This window comes from Rhea americana, unplaced genomic scaffold (genome assembly GCF_003343005.1).
Source record: "Rhea americana isolate MKP2758 unplaced genomic scaffold, rheAme1 scaffold_36, whole genome shotgun sequence".
In the NCBI taxonomy this organism is placed as follows: Eukaryota; Metazoa; Chordata; class Aves; order Rheiformes; family Rheidae; genus Rhea; species Rhea americana.
Genome location: NW_028186490.1, coordinates 1,561,404 through 1,586,572, shown reverse-complemented (window position 1 = coordinate 1,586,572; position 25,169 = coordinate 1,561,404). Strand labels below are relative to the sequence as shown.

At 46.5% G+C, this 25,169-nt stretch overlaps 1 protein-coding gene across 1 annotated transcript in view; it reads left to right on the top strand.

The window, feature by feature from the left end:
- Positions 1-5: 5 nt before the first annotated feature.
- Positions 6-25,169, top strand: part of CAMK2G (calcium/calmodulin dependent protein kinase II gamma) — a gene marked incomplete at its 5' end in the record, with an annotated part of 122,736 nt that continues 97,572 nt past the window's right edge. Inside the window, 2 exons of the mRNA XM_085312173.1 lie at positions 6-52; positions 1,783-1,877. Coding sequence (XP_085168299.1) covers positions 6-52; positions 1,783-1,877 — 142 coding nt within the window. The remainder of the gene's footprint in view (positions 53-1,782; positions 1,878-25,169) is intronic.

The window sequence follows — 25,169 nt, the reverse complement described above, 5'->3', positions numbered from 1 at the left end:
CAACGTGCACCCGCTTCACCGACGAGTACCAGCTCTACGAGGAGCTCGGCAAGTACGGAGCCCCGCGCCGCGCCGCCGCCCGGCTCGCCCGCGGAGCGGGAGCAGGAGGAGCAGGATTAGCCGCCCGCTGTAATCCCGCTGCCTCCCACCGCATCGCTGCTGCACGGGGCCGGGAGCCCGCAGCCCGGGGTGCCCCCGCCGCTGCATGGCGTGTCCGCGCCGCCCGCCTCCGGCCGGGTGCTTCTGTTGCAGCCCGAGACTTCCTCTCTTCTGCCCTTCCTCATCCCCAGGGCTGCGCTGCCCTCTCCTCCCCCGGGCCGTCCCCCCGCGGCGCGTTGCCGTTCCCTGCCACTGTGCTGCCCCGGGACGCGGCGCCGGTGCTGCCGCTGCGCGATGCTTCAGGCCCCACTTCCTTGTCGCTGCGAGAGGAGCAGGTGCTGCTGCACCGCGCTGCTCCCTCCCTGCCTCCCTCCGCGCTTGTCCGCAGTGCCAGGACTGCTGCGCCCTGGCACACGGCTGTGCGGGGCACACGGCTCTGCGGAGCGCCCGCCGGGCCGGGAAAGCAGCGGAGCACCAGGCACGATAGGGTGATGGGGACACACTTCCGTGGGTGCTGCCGCTGGTCCCCCTCCCTCCATCCCCGCCCCAGCTGCGGGCTCTGCTGCGGCGCCGGTGTCCCCATCCCTCCTCGCACTGCCGCAGCTGTGTGCTAGCAGGCCCAGGGACGGTGCTCCCGTTGCTGCTTATTGCTTCATATGCAGAGACGGGGAAAGGGGAGTGGAAAGCGAGACTCGGCGAGAGCAGGGGGTTCTGGCTATTTCCGGCCCTCTGTGGGGCTAGCTGTCTTCTTCTCTTCCCCTTTGTTTTAGTTTGAGTATGCATAAGTGTCTGGGGACCTGGGGACGCACTCCTGTGCTGAGGGAGTGTGACTTTTCTGTCAACTTTCTCTTATTTATTCTTTTCTCCTTTCTAAATCTTTCCTGTAAAGCCAGTTGTTATTCTCTCCCTGCCCTGCTTTTCTTGAAGAAGAGACTGCTCTCAAGCTCTCATCCCTGTACTTGTGTAGATTTTGGGTCCCTATCTTTCCACCTTGGTCTCTATTGTGTTATCTCATTTTTCCTCACAGAAATCCTTCTTCCCTCTCTCTCAGACCTCTTCTCCAAGTGGCTCTTTGGAATAGTTGTAATAATATCAATAGTTCCAGCCTGAGAACATGTACGAAACCTCATAGCTTCCTACTCGCTTCGTTAATAGGTACATGCTTGTCCCCCTTTTGCAGGTGGGTAGACAGATGTAAGAGAAGTAGTAACTTCTGCAAAGTGTTGCAGTGATTTTGTGACCAGCTGGCATGTGAACATGGGAGAAATGAGTCCTAGTCGTCTGATGTAACTGCTGGGGATGCTGTCATCGGGAGATGGACTTACTGACTGGCGTTTACATCGTCATTCTGGGCTGCTCATCTTTCACTTGTCAGTTCTTTCACGTTACGTTTCTGTGCCCATATGGCCTTTTTCTTGACCTGTACAGTGAGCTGTGCTTGCTCCTTTCTCTGCTAGGGGGCTTGAGGGGGCTTCAGATGGATGCTTGAGTTCAGTTCAGCCTAGGTTTTGTTTGCTGATCAGACAGTACGTACAGGATGTTCTTCTGGCTCTCCTCTGTTGTTTCCCCTCTTCTGTTACTCTTCTCTACTGTCTTTAAGCAAGTCCACTCTGGGGAAGAAAATTGCTGCTAGTATGTTTTTATTTTCAGTTTCACAGCTCCTACCCTTTTTTTTTCTTCTAGGGGAGCCTTCTCTGTGGTCCGCAGATGTGTAAAGAAAAGTTCATCCCAGGAATATGCTGCAAAAATCATCAACACCAAAAAACTGTCAGCCAGAGGTTAGTGTCCTGTTCTGCTCTTCCTCCTTTTAGTAATAGAAGATACTTCACTGGAGCTGAAGTTGTAATTAGTTTAAGGGATTTGGAGTTGGTTGTCTCTAGTCATCGTTTATGCATTATAAAATATTCAACTTGGATGTCAAGTAGGAGATTGAAAGGAGGCAGCATAAGATGATGGAAAAACCTCTGTATCTGGAAATAGATGCCTTCTGAAGCAATGTTGTCTTTTTCCTTTTTGAGATCTTTCCTTTGAGAGCAAGTGTGTTTATATAGGATTTGTCTAGAGGTGTGTGTACCAATTGCTCATATAATTATTGCAGACTGAATTTCTGAAAGATTTTTCTACTTGGGAGATCTGTTTTATCAGTAGGAATGTGATCTTGAAGGGTAGATGTTATAGGCCTTGCTCCTTTCTGGTTGTATTTGAATGTAGTGTGTTCAAAACCTAACAAAGTTGTCTTTAAAGGCAAAAGTAGGTTGGCTGGAGTCATCTTGTAAATTTTATTTCTCAACAAATTAGAACTAATATTTCTTGTTTGCCTCAACTCCTGAAGTTTCTAAAAACCTGAACCCAGGCACGTGGTTTAAGAAAAGAAAGACAACATGAACTTTATCTTTTGAACTTTTTCCGGGGACATATGTATGCACGAGGTGTAGTGCGTCTTATAATATGTAGGGAGTATGTAGAGGGATTGAAGTTACTTAGGGGATGTGAGGAGAATGAAACAAGCTGAAATGCAGTAAAAGATGTTGAAAGTGGAGAGTGCAACAGGTGAAGATCCCAGATGGTAATGTTTTGAGAAGAGGTGAATAAGAAAAGACCTAAGTCTTAGAGGTCCTTTAGGTTTGACAAAGTTTATGTATTAGGCCCTTTATTGTCTTGTTAGTGGGATAGTGGCTTAGATAGTAAGGGGGCTGACTGAGATGCGAAACATAGGCAGAAGGAGGAGTTGCATGATATTGATAAAAGATTTAGAAGTGAAAAATATTCTACCTGATCCCTTAAAAAGTATGATACACTGTCTCTCTTGTGCCAGAATGTGAAATGTGATGATAAGAACAGAAGACGGCTTGAAGTGTGGCAAATAATTTCCATTGACTGTAGTTTACATGGAGAAGTAGTAACAGAAGTGAAGAGAGTGCCAGTGACATGAAGGATGATTTTCAGAGTTCTGGAGGTTAAGTATGTGTGATAATCTGGGGTGGATTTTTTTTAGTATCTAGCTGGAATGAAGTGTGAAGTTGCGTAAGCAGTGGTGCTTTGGATGGGTTAGGAGGAGCCGGCGGCGGCTGCAGAGCCTGTGTGCATTGGCATCCCCTGTGTGGTCAGGTGACAGTGCCCGCTGAAGTAGGTGGGATACCCAATCTCTTCAGTTCAGAATTAGTTCAACTCGATATGGGAGAGGCTCGAAGGGCCGTTTTGCTTTGCTGACGGCCGTTGTGCCTTGTTCTCTCCGCAACCTTCCCCATCAATCCTGCAGTGAGGACTAACATTTGGGAGAGCTATCCTCTCAGGTGTTAGTGGACGCTGGTCTGCTTAGAGAAGGGAGAGGTTAGCTCAGTAAACTGATTGCAAATGAGAAACTGTTCTCTCACAAAAGGGATGGAATTGAAATTAACTGTGGTAGAGATAAGAGAAATGAGAAAAACTGCAGGATTAATAGAGTCATAACAAAATTCAGAAGCATATTATCACATATCTGAAAGCAGCAGAAAATGTGATCGTATCAGATTTTAAGTATTTGGGCAGTTAGTTACAGAGAAGCAATACGTGGATCTTAACTGCTTTTTCATATTAAGGTGATAGTTTTATGAATCAGGAAATAGAAGAAGTAACTATGGGTGAATACAGACCATGTTTTGATCTACTGCTTACCTTCTGGATTTCACACCTGCCTATCGGTAAAGACTTTGGGATACTCACTTGGTCCTCAGCTGCTTAACTTGAGACAGCTGGAAATGATTTACGTAAAGGTATGGGTTAGGTAAAGGGCAAGTTTGGGATGAGCCAGGAAATGAAAAGTGTGTTTCTACTAAAACAGAAGAGTATCAGAAACAAGAAGAAGTCACTAACTAAATCTTCTTGGAGTCTAACTGAGAACTAAAGAATTGACATTTAAAATGAAAAGTGGGGAGAGGTGACTTCAGCTGAACATGTAGGTTCATCAGTAATTTCAGCTGTGTTCTCTGATAGCTCAAGTGGTTAGTATGAGAAGGAACCAAATACCAGGTGCCAGCGTTGATACAGGAACTTAGTGAATTCACCTTGAAATGGGTTTTTAAAGCACTGAAGGAAAAATAAATGCTATTCAGACATTGCAGCTGCAAATCGGAGATTAGAGAGATTGGATTCAGCAACTTGGAAATGGAAGATTTGGACAATGGCATTTTAGAAAGCTGTCTCCCACAGCGAGGAGTTGTAGTAATAATTCTGCATTATCTTGGCTATTCTTTGCTTGATGCTTCCTTTCCCTGAGCTAGCACTTCTCTCCGAGGATGCCACGTGTCCACCTGGCCAAATGCGCACACTGAGATGTCCTGCACAGCTGCCCATATGCCTGTCTCCTGGGGCTCTGGACCTGCCTCCCCCATTGTCAGTTGTCTTTTAGGCTTGGTTGTAGACCCAGAAGATTTCTTCAAGTGTGGGGACATCCTGCCCCTCTTCTATTTCAGCATTGCTAAATTTAATGTTTTGCACGTTCCCCAGGAGAACTTGAACCTACAGTTACCCCAGGTAGTAACTGCTACTTCAACAGCCATGCTGCTGGTAAGAAGTGTAGCCTGTCATTTCTTCATGAAAGTTTTGCCTGTTGTAGTGCTTCCCTTGACGATGTCCAGGGAATTGTCAACAAAATGTTGCTCTTCTTCCACAAATACTCCTTCTTACCTTTATTTTTCAAGACTCTTGGTGAAGAAATAGTACATAGCTGACCAGGAAGTGCTGAATAGCCTGATACATGTAGCTGAAAAGGAGAAAGAGGAACACTTGAGGGCCAATTGTACGCGTTTAAACAGTTCTCTATTACTTGACATGTTTATCAAACCAATATCAAAGCAACAATTAGCTGAAGAGGCATGGTGCTGTTACAGTGCTTCTGAAAAGCATGGAGAATGAATGTGGTGCCGATCGGTATGAAGAGCAGTCCTAACAACTTCAGTCTAGTCAGCTTAATCTTTTGTAAAATAGTCAGATGTTGAGAGTCTCTGTTTCATGTTTGTGATTTTTTTTTTTATGATGCCTATTCTTTTTTAATCAAACTGGTCTAGATTAAAATTCATATTTGGACTTTAAAGTATTTAATATAGTTCATGTTGTGTTGATGCCTAGGACTGCCCAGTGAAGAGTATACCAAGATATTTAATGTTACGTAGGGGCCAAATGCATGTGGAAGGGGAGAAAAATAGTCTTTGCCTAATCAGCTTTCAGCTGACACGTAACAGCAGTGGTTATTACACATGTGGCAATGCCTCAGTCATTTGAAAATCCTATGGGATTGAACATGCAGGCTTTCACCAGAGCTATGGGCAGAGGGAGGTAGTAACTGTAACTTGTGGGAAGTTGTCTTGCGGGTGTTACCAGAATACTTTTTAAATGTGAAAATTCACAGAAAGTAATGCTTCAGTTCCTGGACAGTGAAGAATTTTGGATCATTACAAGCAATTAGTTTATTCAAATTGGGAGAGAAGCAGTAGGTTTTGGGTAAATTTCCAGGATTTGACTTGCCAATAATAATGCCTTTGGTTGGAAAAAATTTTTTGGGAGTGATGATGGAAGCCCCAACTATCACTTATTTTAAGATCAACCATCCCAAATATATTTTATCAGATAGTCCTGTACTGGAAAGAGGTAGGCAGAGATCCTTCCTGTGATAATTCTTAGGGTATTGTTCATATCGTGCAGCTGAATAGTGTATAATGATCCTGCCACCAGGTTTTGTGGGACCTTTTTTTTTTTTTTTTTTTTCTCTTGTGTTTTTAGGAAGTCTCTCTGTGCTAAATCTCTCGTCTGTTGCTAAATTTTGCCTGCTGCTGAAAATCTGTGTCTTTGAACTCTCACAAGTGACGTCCCTCGTAGAAAGACTGAAGCTGTCTGAGAAGTTAGGCCCCTTCCTCCTTTCCCCCTCTGTGTCTGTGCCTTTGCCCCTAAAACGAGGAGGTGGGTTCTCTCCCTCCTTTCCGTCTTGCCCAGAAACAAACTTATAAAGGAGATCTAAATTTGCTGTCTACCCGGTTGACTTTGTTCCTGCAGGAGATTATGTGGATTGTGGGAGGAGCAGGGAATTACTTCTGTGTATCAGCCCTTGATACAAAAAATCTCTCCCTTCACACTTCCAGTTCAGCTTTTATTTTTTTCTTTCTTCCTTTTTCCCGGATGGCTCCCTTGCCCTGGCTGTCGGCTCCTCAGTGGCTGTCGACTGGGCTCTGGTCTCTTTTGCAGGAGGGCTCGGCGGCACTTACCCTCGTGCTGGAACGCTGAGCTTGAAGGCTACAAGGGGTGTTGCGCTGCGTCGGTCCCTGCCCTGCGCCGGGCTGCGCTTCGCACGTGCTCTCAGCCGGCAGTTGGGCTGGGGCTCCTCTGGCTGTGCCTGTGCCTGCCAGCTTCGAGTCCCCGTGGGCCACAGCACGCCCGGCTGAACTGGCTGCGCAGTAGTGGTGCGCTGCAGCCCCCGGCGCGGGGGGAGCGAGGACGCGCCGGTTACGGGGGGCTGAGTTAGGGGCGAGTGTCCTGTGATCGGTGTCCTCTGGGCGCGTGTGTCTGTGGGCTGGGGGCAAATGTCCTTTGCTGCAGAGACAGCAAATCAAACCGTGTCTGCTCAGCTCTGCTTGCCGAGCTGCCGAACCAGCTCTGGTCATTTGGTGTCGGAGAGCGGCTGCCCTTCCTGCAGGGTGGCTTTAGGTTAGTGCGGAGCGCTTTGCCGCTCGCCCAGCTCCTCCTCCTCCTCCCCTTCTCCTGTGCTCTTGGAGTCGGAGAGATGCTGTGGTTAGGGGCCGCGAAGCTGCAGCGATGGCTGGGGATGTTTTCTGGCGGCGCTTCTGCACGTGGGGGGATGTGGGGAGCCGCGCAGGGGAGGGCGGCGGGCGCCCGCGGCGAGTTCCTGCCTCAGTGGCGAGCGAGGGGGCCGCCGAGGAGCCAGGCGGCCGGAGAGCGGGGCCGGTCCGGGCGGCTGGAGCCGCGGCAGACATGCGTGGGGTGGCTGGGGGGGGGGGACACTCGCTGATGTCATAAGCTGCAGCCCTGGCTGCCGCCCGCAGCCTGCCTCCCGCCTCCTCTTCCTCCCCTCCCGCTGCGCCCCGCAGTCGCCTCCTCCGTCCCGCGGCGCTGCTCGGGGGAGAGGGGCTCGGCGAGCTGCGCGGGAGGTGTCTGGGGAAGGGGAGAGCGTGTCGGGAAAAGAGAGCGAGACCCTGGTCCTGGCGGCGAGGCCGGCGCTAGGAGCCTGCCAGCGGCCGAGGGGGCGCGGAGGGCCGGCCGCGAGGGTCCGCCGTGGCTTCCCGCTCCGCCAGCGCCGCGCCGTGCCCTGGCGCGAGAGCCAGCGGGGACTGGTGGGAGGCGAGCGCCCGGGGCGCTGCTTTTGCTGTGGCTTGCTCTGCCCAGAAGCTGATTTCCTCCCTCGGTGGAGTTCAGGGATGGCTGGGGTTACCCCAGGTTGCCTCTCAGTTTACGCTGTATATTTTATAAAGGAGCTGGAACACAGCAGGCAGGATTTCAGCTCGTGTCTGCCTTCTCCGTGGTCACACTGCGTATTAGATTACCAGCATTAACAATAAGGGGGGCCGGGGGGCACGCAGATTGGGCAGGAGCTCCTAGAGCCTCGGTGTGAGGTGGGAGAAGGGCCTTGGCCAGAGAGGCAGGTTTCTTGCTTTCCCAATATAAACTGGATTCATGTATGGCAGAGATGTGCTTAGACTGATTCCTGCACGTGTCCTGAAGCCCCTGGCTCCAGAGGATTGACCCTGCTCAGTAAGCCATGATTGAAATATCTCCAGGTGTCCCTCAAGTGCAGAGCACGATGGTGGACACTTGGGGAAAGGAGAGCTGCTTTCATTTCTTGTAAGACGAGTTCAGTGCAAAAGCTGGGTTTTTGTTGGCTTTTGGAGTGGAGTGTGGAAATTTCCCTGCCTCTGAATTTAATCCTTCTCTGGATAGTGCTAAAACTGTCCCTGCCAGCGAGGAATCTTATCCGTGAATCATAGGGATATTTCTGAAGAGCAATTTTTTTCCTCTTTCCACAAAATGGCAGGTTATTATCCCAACTGTTCCCAAAACAGGACCACAACAACCTTGTCCCCTTCCACTCCCTGGAAGGATTTTAGTTTTTCTGACCTTTGCAGATTGCAATATTAAAGCTTTAGCTCTGTGCATTGTGTAGACAGGTGATTCGGTGAAGACACCCTTTAAAAAGAGAACATGCTAATGTAAAAAATAATCTCTCTCTCCACTATGCCACCTATGAGCACCATCTGCCTCACAACCACAGGGGCATCATCTCTTCATTAACTCCTGCCTATCACCTGTTTTGAAGTTTCAGGGTTCTGGGTGTGTTTTTTTTCTTTTTTCTTCCCCCCCCTTCCTCTCTACTTAAAATCTCTGAGATTTTACCAGGATAATAGAATTTACCAAAAAATCTTAATTTACCAGGGCTTGACTGTAGAGTGAGCTATTGCTGTTGAGGGGAGAGGGGCAGTGTCAGCTGGCAGCCAGGATCACTAGCATGGGAAAGAAGCTTTGAACGTTGTAAAAGACATTTGGACTATCTCACCTTGTTCTCTGCCTACAACAGAACTGATGCCAGTATAAACTATTCAGAGCTGTAATCTCAGGGAGAGGAGCAGAGGTGCAGCCAGGGTGAACAGTTTCTGACTGGGAAATACATACTTAAATTTTTGATTTTTTTTTAACTATATGGAGGAAATGTCAGCCTGCAACTTAAAAACTGTTGTTCCTGCTGGCCCATATGATGATAAGCTTAATGCTCCAAATCATGGGGTCTTGTGGACTAGGGTGACCTCAGATTCTCTCCCATGCCTTCTTTAAATTAACCTTTAATTAAATATCCCTACGTGCTGCTGTTATGGCTCCCCAAGCATTCTGGTAGTGCTGCTTATGTGATTTCTGGACAACTGTAGCAGAAAACTTCTGAAGAAATGGGCTGACAGTATCTTAGAAATGAGCATTTTGAACATGGAGGGTAACTAAGGATCAACTGGGCATGAATTTAGTTTTCTGAGACCATAATAGCCATAAGATTTTGTTACTGCATAGCTTTTTCCACTGTTCTCCCAGGCTCTTTTTCTTCCCATTTCAATGTTGAGCTTATTTTGAGTATTTGTTTCTCTGTATTGAGTCAGTTACTTCTACTAGCAATTCTAGTAACCTGTAATGCTTTGATTTAAAAATACCATTTTAGTGATGCTGGTTTATGTTCCTCCTCTTCCCCTCCTAGAGAATATTGCAGAATTCCTGTAGCTTTCACCTTGTAGGTGAGCGGACCAGGAAAGCTGGTTATTGGTACAAGTAGCTAATTCCTGACAACTCTGAATAAAATTCAGGAATGTAAGGAGAGCTGGTTCAAGTTGTATCTTGTGTTTTTATACGACAGGGTCAGGAAGATAGGAGATAACTAGGGCTTCACCCCTTGTGTCAGAATCTGTCTAGCTCAGTGCTGGCGGAGTCGGAAGGAGAATTCCCCATCTCTGAGATGTGAGTTGAGTAAAGACGATGACCTTTCAAAGAATGCATGAGTGCGTGTGCATATAGATGTGATACTGTACTCTCAGCACTTTCGTGTTATGTTCTTGCGAGAGCATGAGTTACATATCTCTCCTAAGCAGTGACCTGCTGTTCTGGTGCTTCAATCCAAAGTTCCCATGCTGAGCGAGGCCACTTCCGAGCAGCTGCAGCACTAGGCTGTCTCGTCTGTCCTGTGGCTGGAGTCTGCGTAGCGGTGACACTGGGACAAGTCTAGATTAGTGTCTTGCTTCTGAGAAAGGTGTTAGCTGGCCCTTTCCCTTTGCTAAAAGGTGCAGGTAATTTGGCTGTTAAAAACAAGATCCCTTTTCAGGAATAGCAAATGTAGCATCCCTTTTTGAAATGCTGTTGTTAGTGTGATTCTGTTGCAGGGTCCTGAAAATAGAGCTGAGAGCTGTCTGGGAGAAGAGATTAGGCACTGTGGGAATGAAGACCTAGTTAAATTAAAAGAAAAGCAAAAATGATCCAAACACATCTCTGGGGAAGGAAGGTGCTTGCAAAGATGATCCTGGGAGTGGGCACGGCTCTGTGGGCCTGCTGAGCCAAATGTGAAACGGCAGAGAAGCCTGGGAGCAGCAGCCTGCCTGGGTTATCTCTGGGGGCTGTTGCCCTGATGACAGTGGCAAACAGGGATGGAAAAATTTACCAGACACATGTGAGCCACAGGATTAAACTTTCTCATAGGAGGGAAAGGAGGGGAAGAGGAGGGTGAGGGTGGGGTGATGATCTGTTAACGAAGGACAGCATCCCAGTGAGAAATACTAGGCTCACTGTCCTTTAGCTACCGGGATGGGGGAGAATGAGGAGTGACATTCCTCCAGTCTCTGCTTGTGAATGTCCAGGCGAGACTCTGGGTAGCACTGCTCTGAGGGGCTCGCTGAGTGGGGAGAGCGAGAGTGCACTCTGCTTTTAGTAAAGACTTCTGGTAGTTGAAGAGTAAGAAGCAGAAGAAGATGGAATCTCTTTTGTTTTATCAGCTTCTTTTTATATTCCCTCTTCCCACAAACAACTCAAGTTGCCTGCCTTGTGCTTGAGACTTTTCCCCATCAGAACTCGTGCAAATAATCAAGTTTCAGTGTTGCTCACAGGTTTCAGATTATTGAATATGAAGCTAACCAGGCTGCACTAGTGATATTGGTAGAAAAACTGCTGACATTGAAAACATCTGATGAAAAACCATGTCGCCAGGGCTGATGCTAGTCTTGACACTTTATGCTGCCTTTTCATCTCCTTGTTGTCCTTTCCAGAGCTGGATTGGTGCCTCTGCATATCAGAGCTGATACCATGGTGGTAGAGGGTGTGGGGAGCCCTGGGTAGCAAGCAGGTAGTGCATGAGAGAGCTTAGACTTGGACAATCTTCTTGAGGTAGGGGGAAGGGTGAGGAGTCCTATCATTACGCTGTGCTGCAGCATCCTTCATGAGGGTAGAGTGTTGTTGGAACTGATGCTAGACTACTAGTGAGTTGTAGTTGGCTGAGGAGAAAGGAGTTGGTGATGGGGAGTGATCTCCACCCACAGTGCCCAAAATCTGATAGACCCATGGCCCAAAAGGTGGTACCACTTGGTTGTTTGCAGAACCGTGAGTTACCATGATACTTTTTTACAACGTGCTTCAAGAAAGACTTGTGTGGTCTTGCCCAACAAACCTCTGAGCAGTGGTACACATACTAGCAAGAAATACCTGTCTGCAAACCTTGTAAGATGGAATTGCAGAAATTAAAACTAGTTCGTCTTTAGAAGAGTTTCTTCAATTTATACCAAAATGTTTGTTTATAAAATCAGAAATTCCTGTCTACAGAAGTGAATGGTACAGGTCTTCCCCCCTCACCCAGGTGCTAGTGGGCTTTTTAAGCCTTTGTGAGTAAGGGTTGTGCATGAGAACAAGGATGTTAAAGCTCAAAAACCATGTCCTGAAAGCTTTCCCTCACCTCCCTCTCTTTTTCCCTTCCCTCACTTCTCTTGAAGGCATGTGAGTTAGCTGGTAGAGGCAGTAGTGTGTCCAGTGGCATAACTCAGTATTTGGAGGTGCTTTATCTTCAGTTCATATCACATTATCTCCAGTAAGTCAGTAGGTGTGGATGGTGGTTAAGTGATAGCCATGAAGAGGGACATGTCATTTCTTGATGATGGACATAACCTCCTTCAAAGGAGAGTTTTCTCAATCTCAGTGGAGCAGTGAGAACAGGAGAAATGGTCTGACACTGCAGCTTGAAGTCTGAAGTGAAAAAGGGAGGGAGAATAGCTAGAAATCTTTGAGCTTGAATTCACCCTCCTTCCTTCCTTCCTTCCTCTGAGCCCTCTTCCCTTTTCGGATGGGACTGAGCAAAGCTTAGCTCGAGAAAGTGAGTTTTATCCCTGACTTCTCTTGAAGGAGATTATTTCCTGAAACTGCTTTTTTTTTTTTTTGTTCCAAATGCTCCTTCCATTCCAGAGAGGTTTGCAGTTGGCAGCACTGCTGCTGACTGAGGGATCTCCATGTCTGCATGGCAGATTATAGCCAGTGTGTATAGTTCCCTGCTGCTACGGAGATGATGCGTGTGTTGAACCTGCTGGCGTGCTTACAGTAAGAGACTTGATGTCATGCACCTGACTTGAAGAATGAAATGTGATTTCAGCGGGATAGCTGTCCAGCACTTTCTCTGGGACACACGTATTAGATGCACATTTCAAATAGCGTGGGTACCCTGGAAGCTCTTGCTGAGAAAACAACTTGTTAAATCTCTTCTTGTGTTGGTTGCCAGTGCTTGCCAAATACATCTAGCGTTTCTACTGTAGTGCAGCAGCTGCCATTCTGAAAGTGTGCTTGTGTACCTCCCCCCCTCCCTTGTGTCAAAGCGTATAACATTTCACGGGTAATGGGCCAAGGAATTACCCAGGGTGGCTGGGGATAAAAAGGATGTGGAAGAAGAAAGCTGTCTTTAGTGCCCCCTGTAACATACAGGAACATGGAGGAAGGTTGTTCTGTGAGACTGACACTGAGTACAGCCTGGTGATGCCCAGCAGGGAGTTCTGTTGTTTGCCCAAAATGTTGGTGTGCTGTTAAGTTTAATTTTGCCTGCCTTGGGGGCCTCTGCATGTAAGGTTTAGATATCAAATGTCCTTTGAGATTGTGTCAGAAAGATTAGAAGAGTTGTGTGCAGCTTTAGCTTGTAACCAGTGCCAGTGCGGAGACAGAGCTCGTGCAAGATGTATTGCTGCAGTGCAAGTTAAGGTAGTGATTCATAGTTCTTGTATTTCAATATTCCTGGTTTGAGAGTTACAGGATTGAAAAGTGACTTCCAGCTCTGCCCATTTTTGTTTGATTTGTATTTCGTCTGGCCTAGAATCTGCCAGCTCTGCGTACTAGGATATTGTGTTGGGCCTACTGCTTGTTATGGAGTCGCCCACGTGAAAATTTTCAATGTTGCTTGATAGTGCTGAGCAATGGTCCACCGTCTTCTCTGGCTGTGTTTGAATTGGTCTTGCATTTAAGATGAATGATATAGAGGAGCGAGGTGTCGATCAGCTCACCCTTTGTGTAGAGCACTTCTATGGCAGTAGACTAGGAATCAAGCTCTCGTAACCAACTTGTTTGTCTTCTCCAGACAGCCAAGTTCAACATCAGAGATGTGGAAAAAGAGCAACAAGGTAGTTTACTTTTTTGATAACCATTATCAAATACTGCTGACAAGTCCAGGTGAGTCTGGCTGCTGTTAGCAGTTTATGGTGCTGCAGAGCTGGTTCCCCAGCTTTCGGGGAGCGGGCTGTGCCTCGTTAACTCTTTGTGGCTCAGTACACTTAGGGTTTTTTTTAAGTAGTTCTGAAGCTGAGCTAACGCTTTCCCTGCTACCTCCTCACAAATGGTTAGGAAGTTTCTCAGCTTTCATACTAGTTTTTCAGCCTGCTCATCTCCCTGATGAAATATGAAGTATTAACCATTGCAAGTTACTCTCATTTGAAAAACACAGGGGAAACTCCTTCCCCACATTGGAAGCAGGACTCCCATCTCCCCTATGAGGTGAGCTTAAGCGCAGAGGGATTGGGGCAGGCGAGGGGAAGGGCAGTGCGTGCGCAGCCCCGCTGAGCCAGGGGAGGTTGCGTTCTTCCTTCGGGACCTCTGAATCCCTCGGTCCAGCACTGCCGAGACCTCCCTGCCGTACAGTTACTGTCCGTGTCTGCTAACCAGCTGGGGCTGATACTTATTTAGCTGGTTCAGCAAAACCCGTTGGCAGCCGATATGATCGAGTGACGGGGGCGAAGTGAGCTTATGTGTAAAAAATAAGCTCGCTTGGTGGGATTTCTCCCTCAGGCTTTGCGCTTCGGGACCCTCAGCGCGGGATGGAGGCAGAGGCACTGGAGCTCTTGGGGAGGTCCTAGTCCCTGTGCGCGCTGTGGGGACGTAGGCTGTACGGCTGCATTGGCCCTACCGTCTCTCTCACTGCATGTCCACTTTAAGAGGGTTCATCTGCAATGCAGCTGTTAGCAGGGAAGTTCTGTAAATCAAGAGGGAGTGAGTGCAAGCGAGCCCCGTGTCTGCAGCCATGCCCGGGTCCCCGTCGCAGCACGGGCAAACTTGTTCGGAAAGACTCTGGCACGAGGCGGAGGGAGGGGTGGCGGTGCGGTGCGGATGGTAGGAGCCCCTCCTTTCCGCGCCTGTGTCTGCACCAGCTGCTCGGCGGCTGGGAAACGTGTGAGAGCACACAACGGGCAGCAGCCGTGCAACTGGAAAATCCTGTCGTGCTCCTGCGCCAGAGCCTCAGCAGGTGTTTGCTCAGGGCTGCTGCTCTCAGGATGTCGTTGCTGCACGCTCCCTCCTTACGCAGGATGTCCTGTTGCAATTAGGTGCCCGTGAGCTGCCGCACGCGATGCGGAAATAGCACGGAGGCTTGGGCTGCTGCTGAGCAGTTTGATGGGAGGAGGAGGAGGAAGAGCAGGGCTAAGTGCTGGGCGAGCTGTGCTGCCAGCGGGCGGGCTGCGGGGCGGCAGCGGGGGCTCCGAAGGCTGCGCCCCTCAAGGGGGCTGGCTGAGGAGCTCCGGGCTGGCCGCTGCGTCCTGCTTGGCCCCAGCGTGCAGAGGCCCTTCGCGGGCTGCCTGGACATCAGCCCTGCCTGGAAGCACTTGCGGGGTCATCAGCTGCTTTCCCAGCCAGAAGTTTCTGGGGCATTTTCAGGTGGAGAAAGTGCTCTGTGGTTTCTGCAGTGAAGTGGTTGGAAAATTTGTGACCGTCAGGCAGGGATTTGTGGGGATCTTTGGAGCTCATGAGCCAGAGCTACGCTGCCCGGCAGGCCCTTCCGTAAAGGAGGCAGCGCCTGGGAGAGGGCCGCACGCTTAACTCCGGCGCTTAGCATGCGGCACTCGCCTGCTTCTGTCCTTCCTCCCTCCCTCTTGCTGCATTTACAAGTACTTCTGGGGAGAATGTTCTGGGTTTTTACTCCAGTTTCTTTATTTCTCCTTGCAAAAGCAGCTCCTATTGACATTCATTGTTGATACAGGAAAAAATTGTTTTATAACTCACCACCTGCTTTTCCTCCTCTGTTTCCTGTCTGTCTCCCCTGTTTGCTTGGGGCATCCGTTGTCCCTCTTGTCATAACTGAGTTGTGCTAACCCTGTATAAGCAATGCTCCCTCCCCTTTTGCTGGGGGACTGGCTGACTTGTTGTAAGAAGTTATTTTTAGGGTTTGCTTCCTGGGATATTCTACCCGTGGCCAGTTATGGTGATGAAAATGTCACCGAGACGCATAAAGGACTCCCAGCTCATTGCTGGCATGCCTGCTGTTTCTGTTGTAATGGTGCTCCTGGGGGGAACGAATCCCTTCCCGCAGCATCACCTGGGATCAGAGAGAGCTGCAGTGACCGTGCAGCGTGAATCCCCGCAAGGAGCGGGCCGAGCTTCCAGCAGCAGACGAACGCGTCGCAGCTGAGCTGGCCTGGGGCCGGGCGAGCAGGAAAGGCTTTGCCTCTCTTACCCAGCAGTTTGTTTCTGCCGTTCTTCTTTTTTTGTACATAGGGATGTCAGTGCTGCAGAGCTGTGTGTTTGGTGTACAGGGCTGTCCCTAACAGGCAATTTGCTCCTTGTACTGGATATATTAAATTGCTGCCGAAGTCCTGGTTTACGGTACTGGAGTGTGTGCGCGTGCACATTTTTCTTTTTTAAACACAGAAAACAACAACAAAAAATACCCAAACCAAAACTCCAACCATAATTGCCCCCTCTCCCCCGTGCCACTCCAGATCAGCAGCTTCCAACATCTAAAAAGGGTTACAGTTGATCTTTATGGCAGCTATCTCTAGCCAGTAAAGCATGAATGTAATACAGACAAATTGCAAATCCTAAGTGAATGAAGCCAGGGCTTGACATCATGTCATCTGGTGCCAGGATGGGCTTCAGGAGCACCTGCTTCTTCCTCTTGGGTTGTTTGTTCCCTTCTCTGTATTGCAGCAGGTGCCATTCCTTTTCTTTCTCTTCTCTTAGGTCCAGAAACTAAGCTCAGAAAACCATTCCAAAAGGAGATATTTAAATGGTGGGGATGGGAAGGCATTTGTTTTCCAGACTGGTTTCTCAGAGTAACCATGAAAATGGTTGCTTGGGTACAACTCGAGGTGGCTTATGGGGAAGAGCATCTCCTGAAGTTGTGCTGTTGCTGAGAAAAGTGCCTGTGGAGCCATGCTTTAGCTTAGTCAAACCGATAGTGTGGAGACAACTCCTGCACACCTGTATATTGCCATCCTGGAATAGCACGTGGGAACAGAGACCCAGAGCAGAGCTTTGGATGGAGGTAGCAGGGGATATGAGCATGGTGTCAGGCCTGATGATGGTGGGACGGGGAGCCTGGGTGGTTGTGGCACAGGGACAGGGGCCGCAGTCCTGAGGGCGCTGTGCATGTGCGATGGGCAGCCTTGCCGGCTTTCCAAAGGGGACCTTGGTTATGGAAAGACTGGGAATCAGTGCTCCCTGACTAGACAACATGTCTTTAAGGTTACTAGTGCTTAAAACTTTGGTCCTCTTTGTATTTTGAAGTAACTTTCACATTTAAATTCGCTTTAGTTAGTGGTAGCATCTTCCTCTTAAAATGTTTTCTTCCTTCTCTAGACAATCATTAAAAGTACTTTCTGTGCACATTGTATACAAAGCTTGTATGTCAGGGTCAAGTATTTGGACTCCACAGGAGCAGGAGACAGCCTCACTGTCTCCTTTCCCCTCCCCAGTGTCCTTGATTAGTGGGTGGACTGACTGTGCTGATCTGTGGTACATTTTACTCTTTCATATAGAGGTGTTTTGCTAGGTCTGGTATAGACGGTATCTGACATAGAATATACTTGCATTTTAAGTCTTGTCTCACTCAAATTTCTTGGGACCTTGCTCTATATTTACAGTTTTATCTACTTAATTTAAAGTTGTTCCAGTATCACTAGGGGAGCTTAGTCTTAAAATTGGTGTATTTGGCCAGTCTTTAATTACTCTAGTCCCTTGAGACTTAGTGTTTCTTCTCAATGTCAGAAAAGCGTATTTCAGGAGATGTCTGATCTTTTTTGGAGCACAGTCATTCAGCATTTTGGTGTAGAACTCTTCACCTGTACGCTGAAGAAGGTTTTTCATTTAGTTTACTCCTCCAGCTCCTGTCCCTCAGATGGCAAAGCAAGGCAGCATTTGCATTATCTTGCCCTTTCTCAACTAGTTAGAATTGCTGGAAGAAAAGTGGTTCTTGCTGTCAGGTGGACGCAGTCCTGCAGCATGTCTCATGCAGCAGAGTGGCATTTTGCTTAATGCCAGTATTAGGAACAAGCAGAAATTCTCTGTTTCTGTTTCCCTCACAACCTTTCTACGTTTGAGTTAAAACTTAATTTCCTTGGTTCACTCAAAAGAAATCCAACCGTTTGATGACCCATGGTTGCATTATAGTATAATGCTTTTTGTTCAAGGGCTGATGACACATAAGCATCTGTTGGTAGAAAAGCGGAGCCTGGATGCAGCAGATCTGCAGGCTGCCAGTTGAACAGCCCTGATGATGACTTCTGAATTTAAATGTGTGAAGGTTGTATGAAAAGGAGGAGCCTTCTTAGGCTGTCCCGTATGGGACAGCCTTATGGCTTCCTTTCATACCTCAGTAAAGATGCGATCATAGTATCTGGAATTTCCTGTTCTATGTAGGTTTTTTCCAAGGTTTTGTTATGGCTTTGTTCTCTGTTTTGGAAAGGAATGGATATTTAGTCTTGTTCTCTGTGAGTCTGATTCCCCCCTCATGTTCTCCCAACATTTCTTTCCCTACCAGAAAGAAGGTGCTTCCACTGCACTATGCTCCTCTGCAGCTGTGGGGAAAATGTCCTGGCAGCTTTTTTAGCTATGTACTGCTCAGTCTTGTTTCATTTTCCCCCTGCTGACTACTTAATACAACAGCTTTCATTAAGCATCCTTTATCCTCCCAGTACTGTTACTGGACAGGCAACTATTAGCCCTGTTTTACATTTGGAAATACTGAGACACACACACATTTTTAAGTGCTTCGCAGAATACTTGGCAGGAAGCCATGAAGAGTTAGGAAGAGAATCCAAGTTGAATTCTTTGCTGTAATAGTGATAAGGAAAGTATAGGTAGAAAAAGGACTGGGCATTTGGCAGGAAAATAATGTGGGCTAAAGAGTATAGTGTGAAAAGCAAGTGTAGTATAGTTTGCTGGATATAGGAAGATGATTTTGGCATGCTGCTCCTGCTGTTTTTCCCCCCCTGATTAGCTTATTGTTTATGAAATACAGCTCTGAAATGTGTTATGCCTGGCATGCCTTAGAGGCATCTGCCTTTGGACTCTCCACTGCGCTATTGTTTTTCCAGGTGATAAGAGACAATTTGAAAACCAGTTAATTGGTGTTGGTACCAAAGGCTTTTATACAGATGACAGTAAACAATACGTGAGTTTGTGTGTTTGTGAAGACTAATCGGGAAAAGCAGAGGAGATGACTTGGCTATAAAACTGTTTCCTTACATCAGCTGTGACTGCAGGAACTGAGACAGTAACATCTGCAATGGGTTACTCTCGGAAGCAGGTAAAAGGAAAGTGGCAAAAGTGAAAACGTAGATCTGTAGGATGTAAGGGAGTTGAACTGCCAATTAATGTGTAATTTGTAACTAAGATCAGCAACTGTACCTAAGAGTGCAAATAAGAGCAATCTTATGATATGAATTCAGATAAATTTAAAACTTGGCTGCATTTCAGGATCTGAGTAAGTAATTGAGTCAGTTGTGAAAATATAGATTATGGGATACTGTCAGGAAACTGTTCCTTACTTGCTGCGTCTCTTTGGCTAACTGATCAGTCTGTGTGATGGTTTCCTATCTCCTGGGGAAATTGTAAACATTTGCGTTAATGTATGGTTAAAGTATTTGAAACCTTTCCAAAGGAAGCTGCTGTAGATGTACAAATTATACGGCTACAAGCCACTTTGATCATAAGATAATGTCAAACTAGTGTGATGTTTTTAAGAGTAGAACATCCTTTGCTACCTGGGGAGGAGTAAAATCCTTGATGTGTTTAAGGAGATTGCTGTTAGCTGGTCAGAAGGAATAATTAAGTTATAGACAGAGTTGAAGACTTCTCATTAATTAAAAATTCATCCAGGTAGGGAATAAAAAATGGGAGGGAATGACTAGAAAAAGCTATTCTGTGCTTGGTAATGTGTATGCCAGGGATACTGTTCTCATTTTAGATAGTGCAATTAAAATTTTCTTTAGCAGGCAGTTAAATACCATGGTGCAGAGGTTTTAGAAGGAGCATCCATATGAAGTGATGGGCTGAGGCAAAAGGAAGATGCTAGGGAGAGGTGGAATGTGATAAAGGTTAATTGAAGTGTGCTGGGAAAACTAGTTGGATGTTCTTGTGTGCCCTTTCTGTAATAAGAGACGTATTTGGTTATGCAATGAATTGAAAATTTGTCTTTTAAATAATTCATTTCAAATTTGCTGCCTTGAGACAAATATCATAGACTGAAAAAAAAAACCAGGATGAGAAACTTGTGTGTAATTAAAATCAGCATATATGGAGAGATTTTTATTTATTTATTTAAGTAAAGAGCTCACAGGCTTGTTTCTTCAGGTTATGTACATTTGGCACCAGGAAACAAATCCCTTTTACCCTTTAAACCCCTAAAGAGATTTCTGAGATGAATTTCCTTATCTTTTCTTCTATTGACAGTTGTTTTGTCCCTAAATTCAGAGAAGAATACAAGATTTTCCCTTGTCTCAAGTTTGCCCTTGCTCCTTTTCCTAGCGCCATAGCAGGAGAGGGGAAGTTGAGGGAAGGAGTAGGGGTTTGGGTCCCACTTCAGGAGTGATCCGTCCTGTTGCCTGATGTAAAAGGATGTCCAGTCAGCGTCCTTTTACAGTCTGCCTTTTCTGCCATCTGACTGTCCTCCTCTTGCAGCGTGTTATAAATTGAATCGTCCTTATTTTACCTGAATTAGTGGATTGCTGTTGGTTATGGAATGGAAGGCAAAATGAATTAGTGGTTTGACATGTTAAATTTAGGAGCTTACAGTACAGCCCGTCGTGACTAGGCTTTCTTTACTTTGGGAGGTTGCATTTGTCTTTGCTTGTTTTTGAACTCTGTTTTCTTGGTCTTTTAGCATGTTGGAATAGCATATGCTACTCGGGGCTAGTGCTTGTGTGTGGACCTACACTAGCGCTGTTGGACACAACGTTTTGGACTCCAGGTTGCCAGGAATTTCCTGCTGAATTCTTTCTTTTGAGGGAGGAGGATGAGAAAAAGATGAAGGGAAATACCTGATAATGTAGCATCACATCATGAGGTTTTTAGAAGTTCTGTGTGGTGCAGGTCTACATAAAAGACACTTGGGAACCAATTTCTTTTCAGTTGTCTCTTAATATGAAAAGTAAGGTTAACACTGTGAAGGAGGACCTGCACTGTAGTCCTTCCAGGCTAAATCTTGTGGACTGCCAGGATGTGGCAAGTAATTGGAAGTAACTTTTCACATTGGGACTATAAACGTTGTTCTTCTCTCGTGGATGTTATTCTGGTAGCCTCCAAACAAAGCTCTTAATCAATATTTGAATCTAAAGCACAAAAAGTACAATATCAAGTCTTCTCTGTGGAAAACGGTATTAAAAGTTATCAATTCAGTGCACAAGTCTTTGGAATATTAACTGTATTAATAACTTAAAATTCTTGTGATTCTGCGATTTTCAGGGAACACTCTAAACATTGAAATAAATTGGGTAGATACTTCTCTAATTCTTGAGCGTGGGTTTTAGTTGTTGTCTGGGCTGATGCTCCTCGTAAGAAGCAAGTCGCTCAGCCGCTCTGTAGCTTTGCAAACGTGCAGGACTTGTACAGCCGCCTCTTCCCAAGCTCCAGGAGCGCACAGCGTTTCAGCCCGCGAGCTGCAGGGAGAGTTCACTGTCCGGAGTGTGCCTGGTTCAGGGGGAGGCAGGGAGAGCTTGCTCGTTTTAGTCACTTGTGCATCTGCGATTTAAGGATGTGGTTGCATATCAGAGATGAAGATCTTTATAAATCCATGATGTGATCAATAAGCACAAAAAACCTCTGACAGTTTGCTGTAGTAAGTAAAAAGAACGAGTTTCCCCTCTAAGCATAACTGCTATGTTTTAAAATGAAGTTATGTTAGTTTTTAAGCTGTGGAGTACACCTTAATTGCAAACTGGAGAACTTAACAGCCATCCTTCTCTTAGAAGCTGTCAATTCATTCTGAGTAACTGTGAACCCAAATGAAGGGCAAATCGCACTTGTTTTTGAATTATCAGTGTTTATGGGAAAGGCAAACTTTGTTTCTTTTCCTCCTGCCCTTGCCACAATAAGGGCATTGCTCTTGTGCAGTGCAAACTGCATTTGGTAATGGTCTTGTGCTTAGGAGCTTCTTGTTAATGAGATCTATTCACAATAATGAAAAATGGCAGGCTTAAACTGCAGACCTAGTCAGAAAAAATGATTCTCCAAGAATAACAGTGGATGGCTGTGTACTTTCTTGGCTTATTTGATTTACAGCATTGGGGAAGAGCAGAGGCTTGACTCTGAAGCTAATTATTCTCTTACGAATGTGCCCATGATCTGCAGTTTCTGCTGGGGAGTTTGGGGCCTGGGGGCTTCTAGTGCCAAAGAGCTGCTCAGAGTGAGCTGAGCCGAGCCGAGCAGACGCTCGAGTCTGCTTTCCCAAGCCTCCGCAGGACTAGCAGTAGCAAAACCCAGCTTTTGTCAGTTGGAGTGAGCAGATCTGACTCAGCAACCCAGAGTAGCTGCGTGGAGTAAGATAGTGGTGTTTTTACGTAATTATTCATCCGACTGTATCTGTGTTTCAGTGTGTGGCCACCTCCGCATCATGTGCTGTTTTAGTTGGGAAGGAGATGCATTGCTTTTCAATACGTGAATAGCTCTGCTTAAGGACAGGAATAGGTTGGCAGCTACTATATTGCATTAAAAACACAAAAAATAACATTCCTGCTTAGGAACTGATACAAGAACCCTGAATGGACGATATCTATTAATGTGAATAAATAGAAAGCATTACAGGGAAAGCCTGGAGAAGTGAGGGTTCCCTTCATCTCTCTGCCTGATGTCCTCCCACTCTGCTGTGCCACTTCTCCATTTAGTAACTTCCTTTTGGCCTAGACCAACCTGTCTGGCCACTCTGCGGCCTTGGAATAGCGTCCCCTAATATGGAACCAGTTTCTCCGTTCTCACTGGAGAGGATTTATCTGGTTGGTTTCCTATTCCTCTGTTTGTGCCATGTGCCTCTTAAGAATTAGGAGTTTCTGTGGTTATAGGTGCTGTGCGTGTTGGGAAAATTTTCATGCTGTGGGAGAAAGTGGGAGCATTGCAGGACAAAGGGGAGATGGTTTCACATTGAAGGGATGTTTCTTCTCCTGTGTTGGGGACAACATTGGTTGCTGAAGACGCCTGGAGAGGGGCTTGCTTTCTTGGTCCTATATCCCTGACTGCCAGCTCACGCTAATAGTATCAGACCCTCTGGGTTTCGATTGGACTTCATCTCCTAATAGGGCTCCTGGTAACCATGCTTGATGGTTAGTGCTCCTAGGTGGGTGGTTAGCTCAGGGGTGCTTCCTGTGCCTCTCCTCTGGTGCTAAGGACGGGGGTGGCAGTGGCTGTTCCCAAAAGAGTCATTTTGTGCTGTGGGGGAATTGCCCTTGTCTCTGGCACTTGCCCTTGCATGCAGAGGTGGAGGGGCTTTGGGAGTTGGCGTGGTTTTCCAGGATGTGTGCTTCCACGCTCGCCCGTGTGCGGGATGGGGACAGGATCATTTGCCAGCGAGCACCCCAGCTGCATCTGTGGGCTGTGGAGCCATCTGCAAGAGAGACTTGACTGCTTGAAAAGAGAACAGGCTTGCGGTAAAGCCTAACATCCGTATGGATATTAGAAGCTGGTGTTAACACCGCAGTGCTGGTGAGCAGCGCTGGTTCGAGTGAAGCCGCGAGAGGTGCCGCGTGGGGAGCTGCGGCCTCGCCAGCAGGGCCGGCGGACGGCAAGCCCGCGCGGCAGGAACCGCCTCGGAGCGGGGAAGCGGCTGCAGAGCGCAGGAGCGTGCCGCTCCGGGGCTGGCTGCGGTGCTCCGCCGGGGCGAGGGGGGCCTGAACATCTTGTGGCCAAAAGCCTGCGGTGATGCCAAGTTTGTGCACAGGCAGTCCCGCTGGATTTTGTTTTCCTGGTCTTGTTCTCTTTTCACAAGGTCAGAATTTGTGAGTTTGACCCAGAATCATGAGGGTCTGCCTGTGTCCTGTTTTCTGGTATGTTCTTTTTGAAAAGATTTGGATTTCTTTACTGAAAAAAATAGAACTGTGAAGACTCCCCTGGGCTTAAGTAAGCTGTAATGTAGTCTTAACAAAGAACAAAAAGCAGTTGCAAAACTGAACACATTAATGTGAGCTTTTGTCCGTAGCTGTGAGTTGACTGTGCTAAAACCTAGACTTTCATAATTTCTGATTGCTCTCGTTGGTCTTTTCAGATGGTCTGTTTTAGACGTGGATGCACTGAGCATCCATGCTTCTGCTGAACAAATTTATCTTGGAATACTCAGTATCATCTAAAATCAAGTTTTAGGTATCCCTTGCAATCAGCTATCTAATCATGTATTCTGTAATCACGGCTGCGGTGTAATGTCATTATCAATTTGCATAGGCAATATTAATTCTGGTATTTTTTTAAACTTCCAGGTATTTTGTAAAACACTTTTTGCATTAGAATTTAAGAAATATTAAACTTGGTGTGATATCTACTGATTCTAGACAAGCATTTTTCCTCTGCTACTTTATTGGCTTGGTCATGCAGTACTGAAGTCCAGATTTTTATTACTCACGCTTCAGGGTTGGCTGTGTTTGCTGATGGAGAAGAAGGCTTTTACTGTCTATGAATCCTTCACTAAAAGGTTTTGTCTTTTGCAGTAGCTGCTGCTTCATCTCGCTCTCCTTCCTCTAGCTTTTGAATTGCGTACAGAAAAGCATGGTGAGACAACAAGCAGTTTGTCTTAACCTGTGATCTTTGAGATGGCTGAAACATCTTTGACTGAAATGGTTCAATGAGGGTATAAACAAGTAGGTGCCACTGTAAGATACATTTCAGGTTTGGATGTCAAACTTGCTGTGTAAGTAGATGGCATTGAAAATAAGGTGCCGTTTATAGGGAACAGAAGTGCCCTTTATTGAAAGTGCCTGTGACAAATGGGTATATCTGAGACAGTGTTGTTCTCTCTCTTAAAAAGAGAGTATTAGATGGTGAGCTATCTGCAGTCTGATCCTGGTTTACTCATAGCTTCTCTGATAATAAGCAAGTCATTGCATTCATGTGCGTGTTCAACGCTGGTATTGAGTTCAAACAGAGAACCCAATATCCCCTCTTCTTTTTTTTTCCCTCCCTCTTGTCTATCTGTCTCCTTTCCTGTCCTTCCTTCAGGAGTAGTTGAGGTCTAATCAAAGCAAATGAGATTGCTGGGTTAGGCAGCCTCAGTGGAAAAACGGAGTCATAGGCCTCAAAATCTGAAAAAACAGGCTGTTTTGAGCTTCAGCTTTTGTAGCTGCAAAACAGAGGGTATTCTCCTTTTCTTTTTACTGATTCTATTAGGCTAAATTAATTGCTGTTTAAAGCACTTGGAAATTCAGTGCTATAAGGTGTTGTATAAAACACGAAGTGTTCTTTTTGCAGTAAGTGCAAACAATCTGAATCTGTATTTTATTTGAAGGACACTTCAAGTTGTGCTTCTTGATGCTTAGTCATGACCTATGTGTTGTCTTGTATTTTCTAAATGTGACGAGGAAAGGAGATGAAGTGGTGATTTTAACAATTTGCATGCAGAGTGGAAGAGTCCTTCCTGTAACTTACAGGTGAAATATCTGCTGATATGCATATTTTGGGTCATTCTAGTCTTTACTGAGGTAGATAATTAGAAGTGGCCTAATGATACCCTTAAAACTTTAGTAAGCAGAATAAAAATAAATCATGAACTAAACCAGGAGTGAATATTTTATCTTTGTAGTCACAGCTCATATGCTGAAGGATCTCAATGTACATCACCTGCTGACTACGCTAACAAGTTC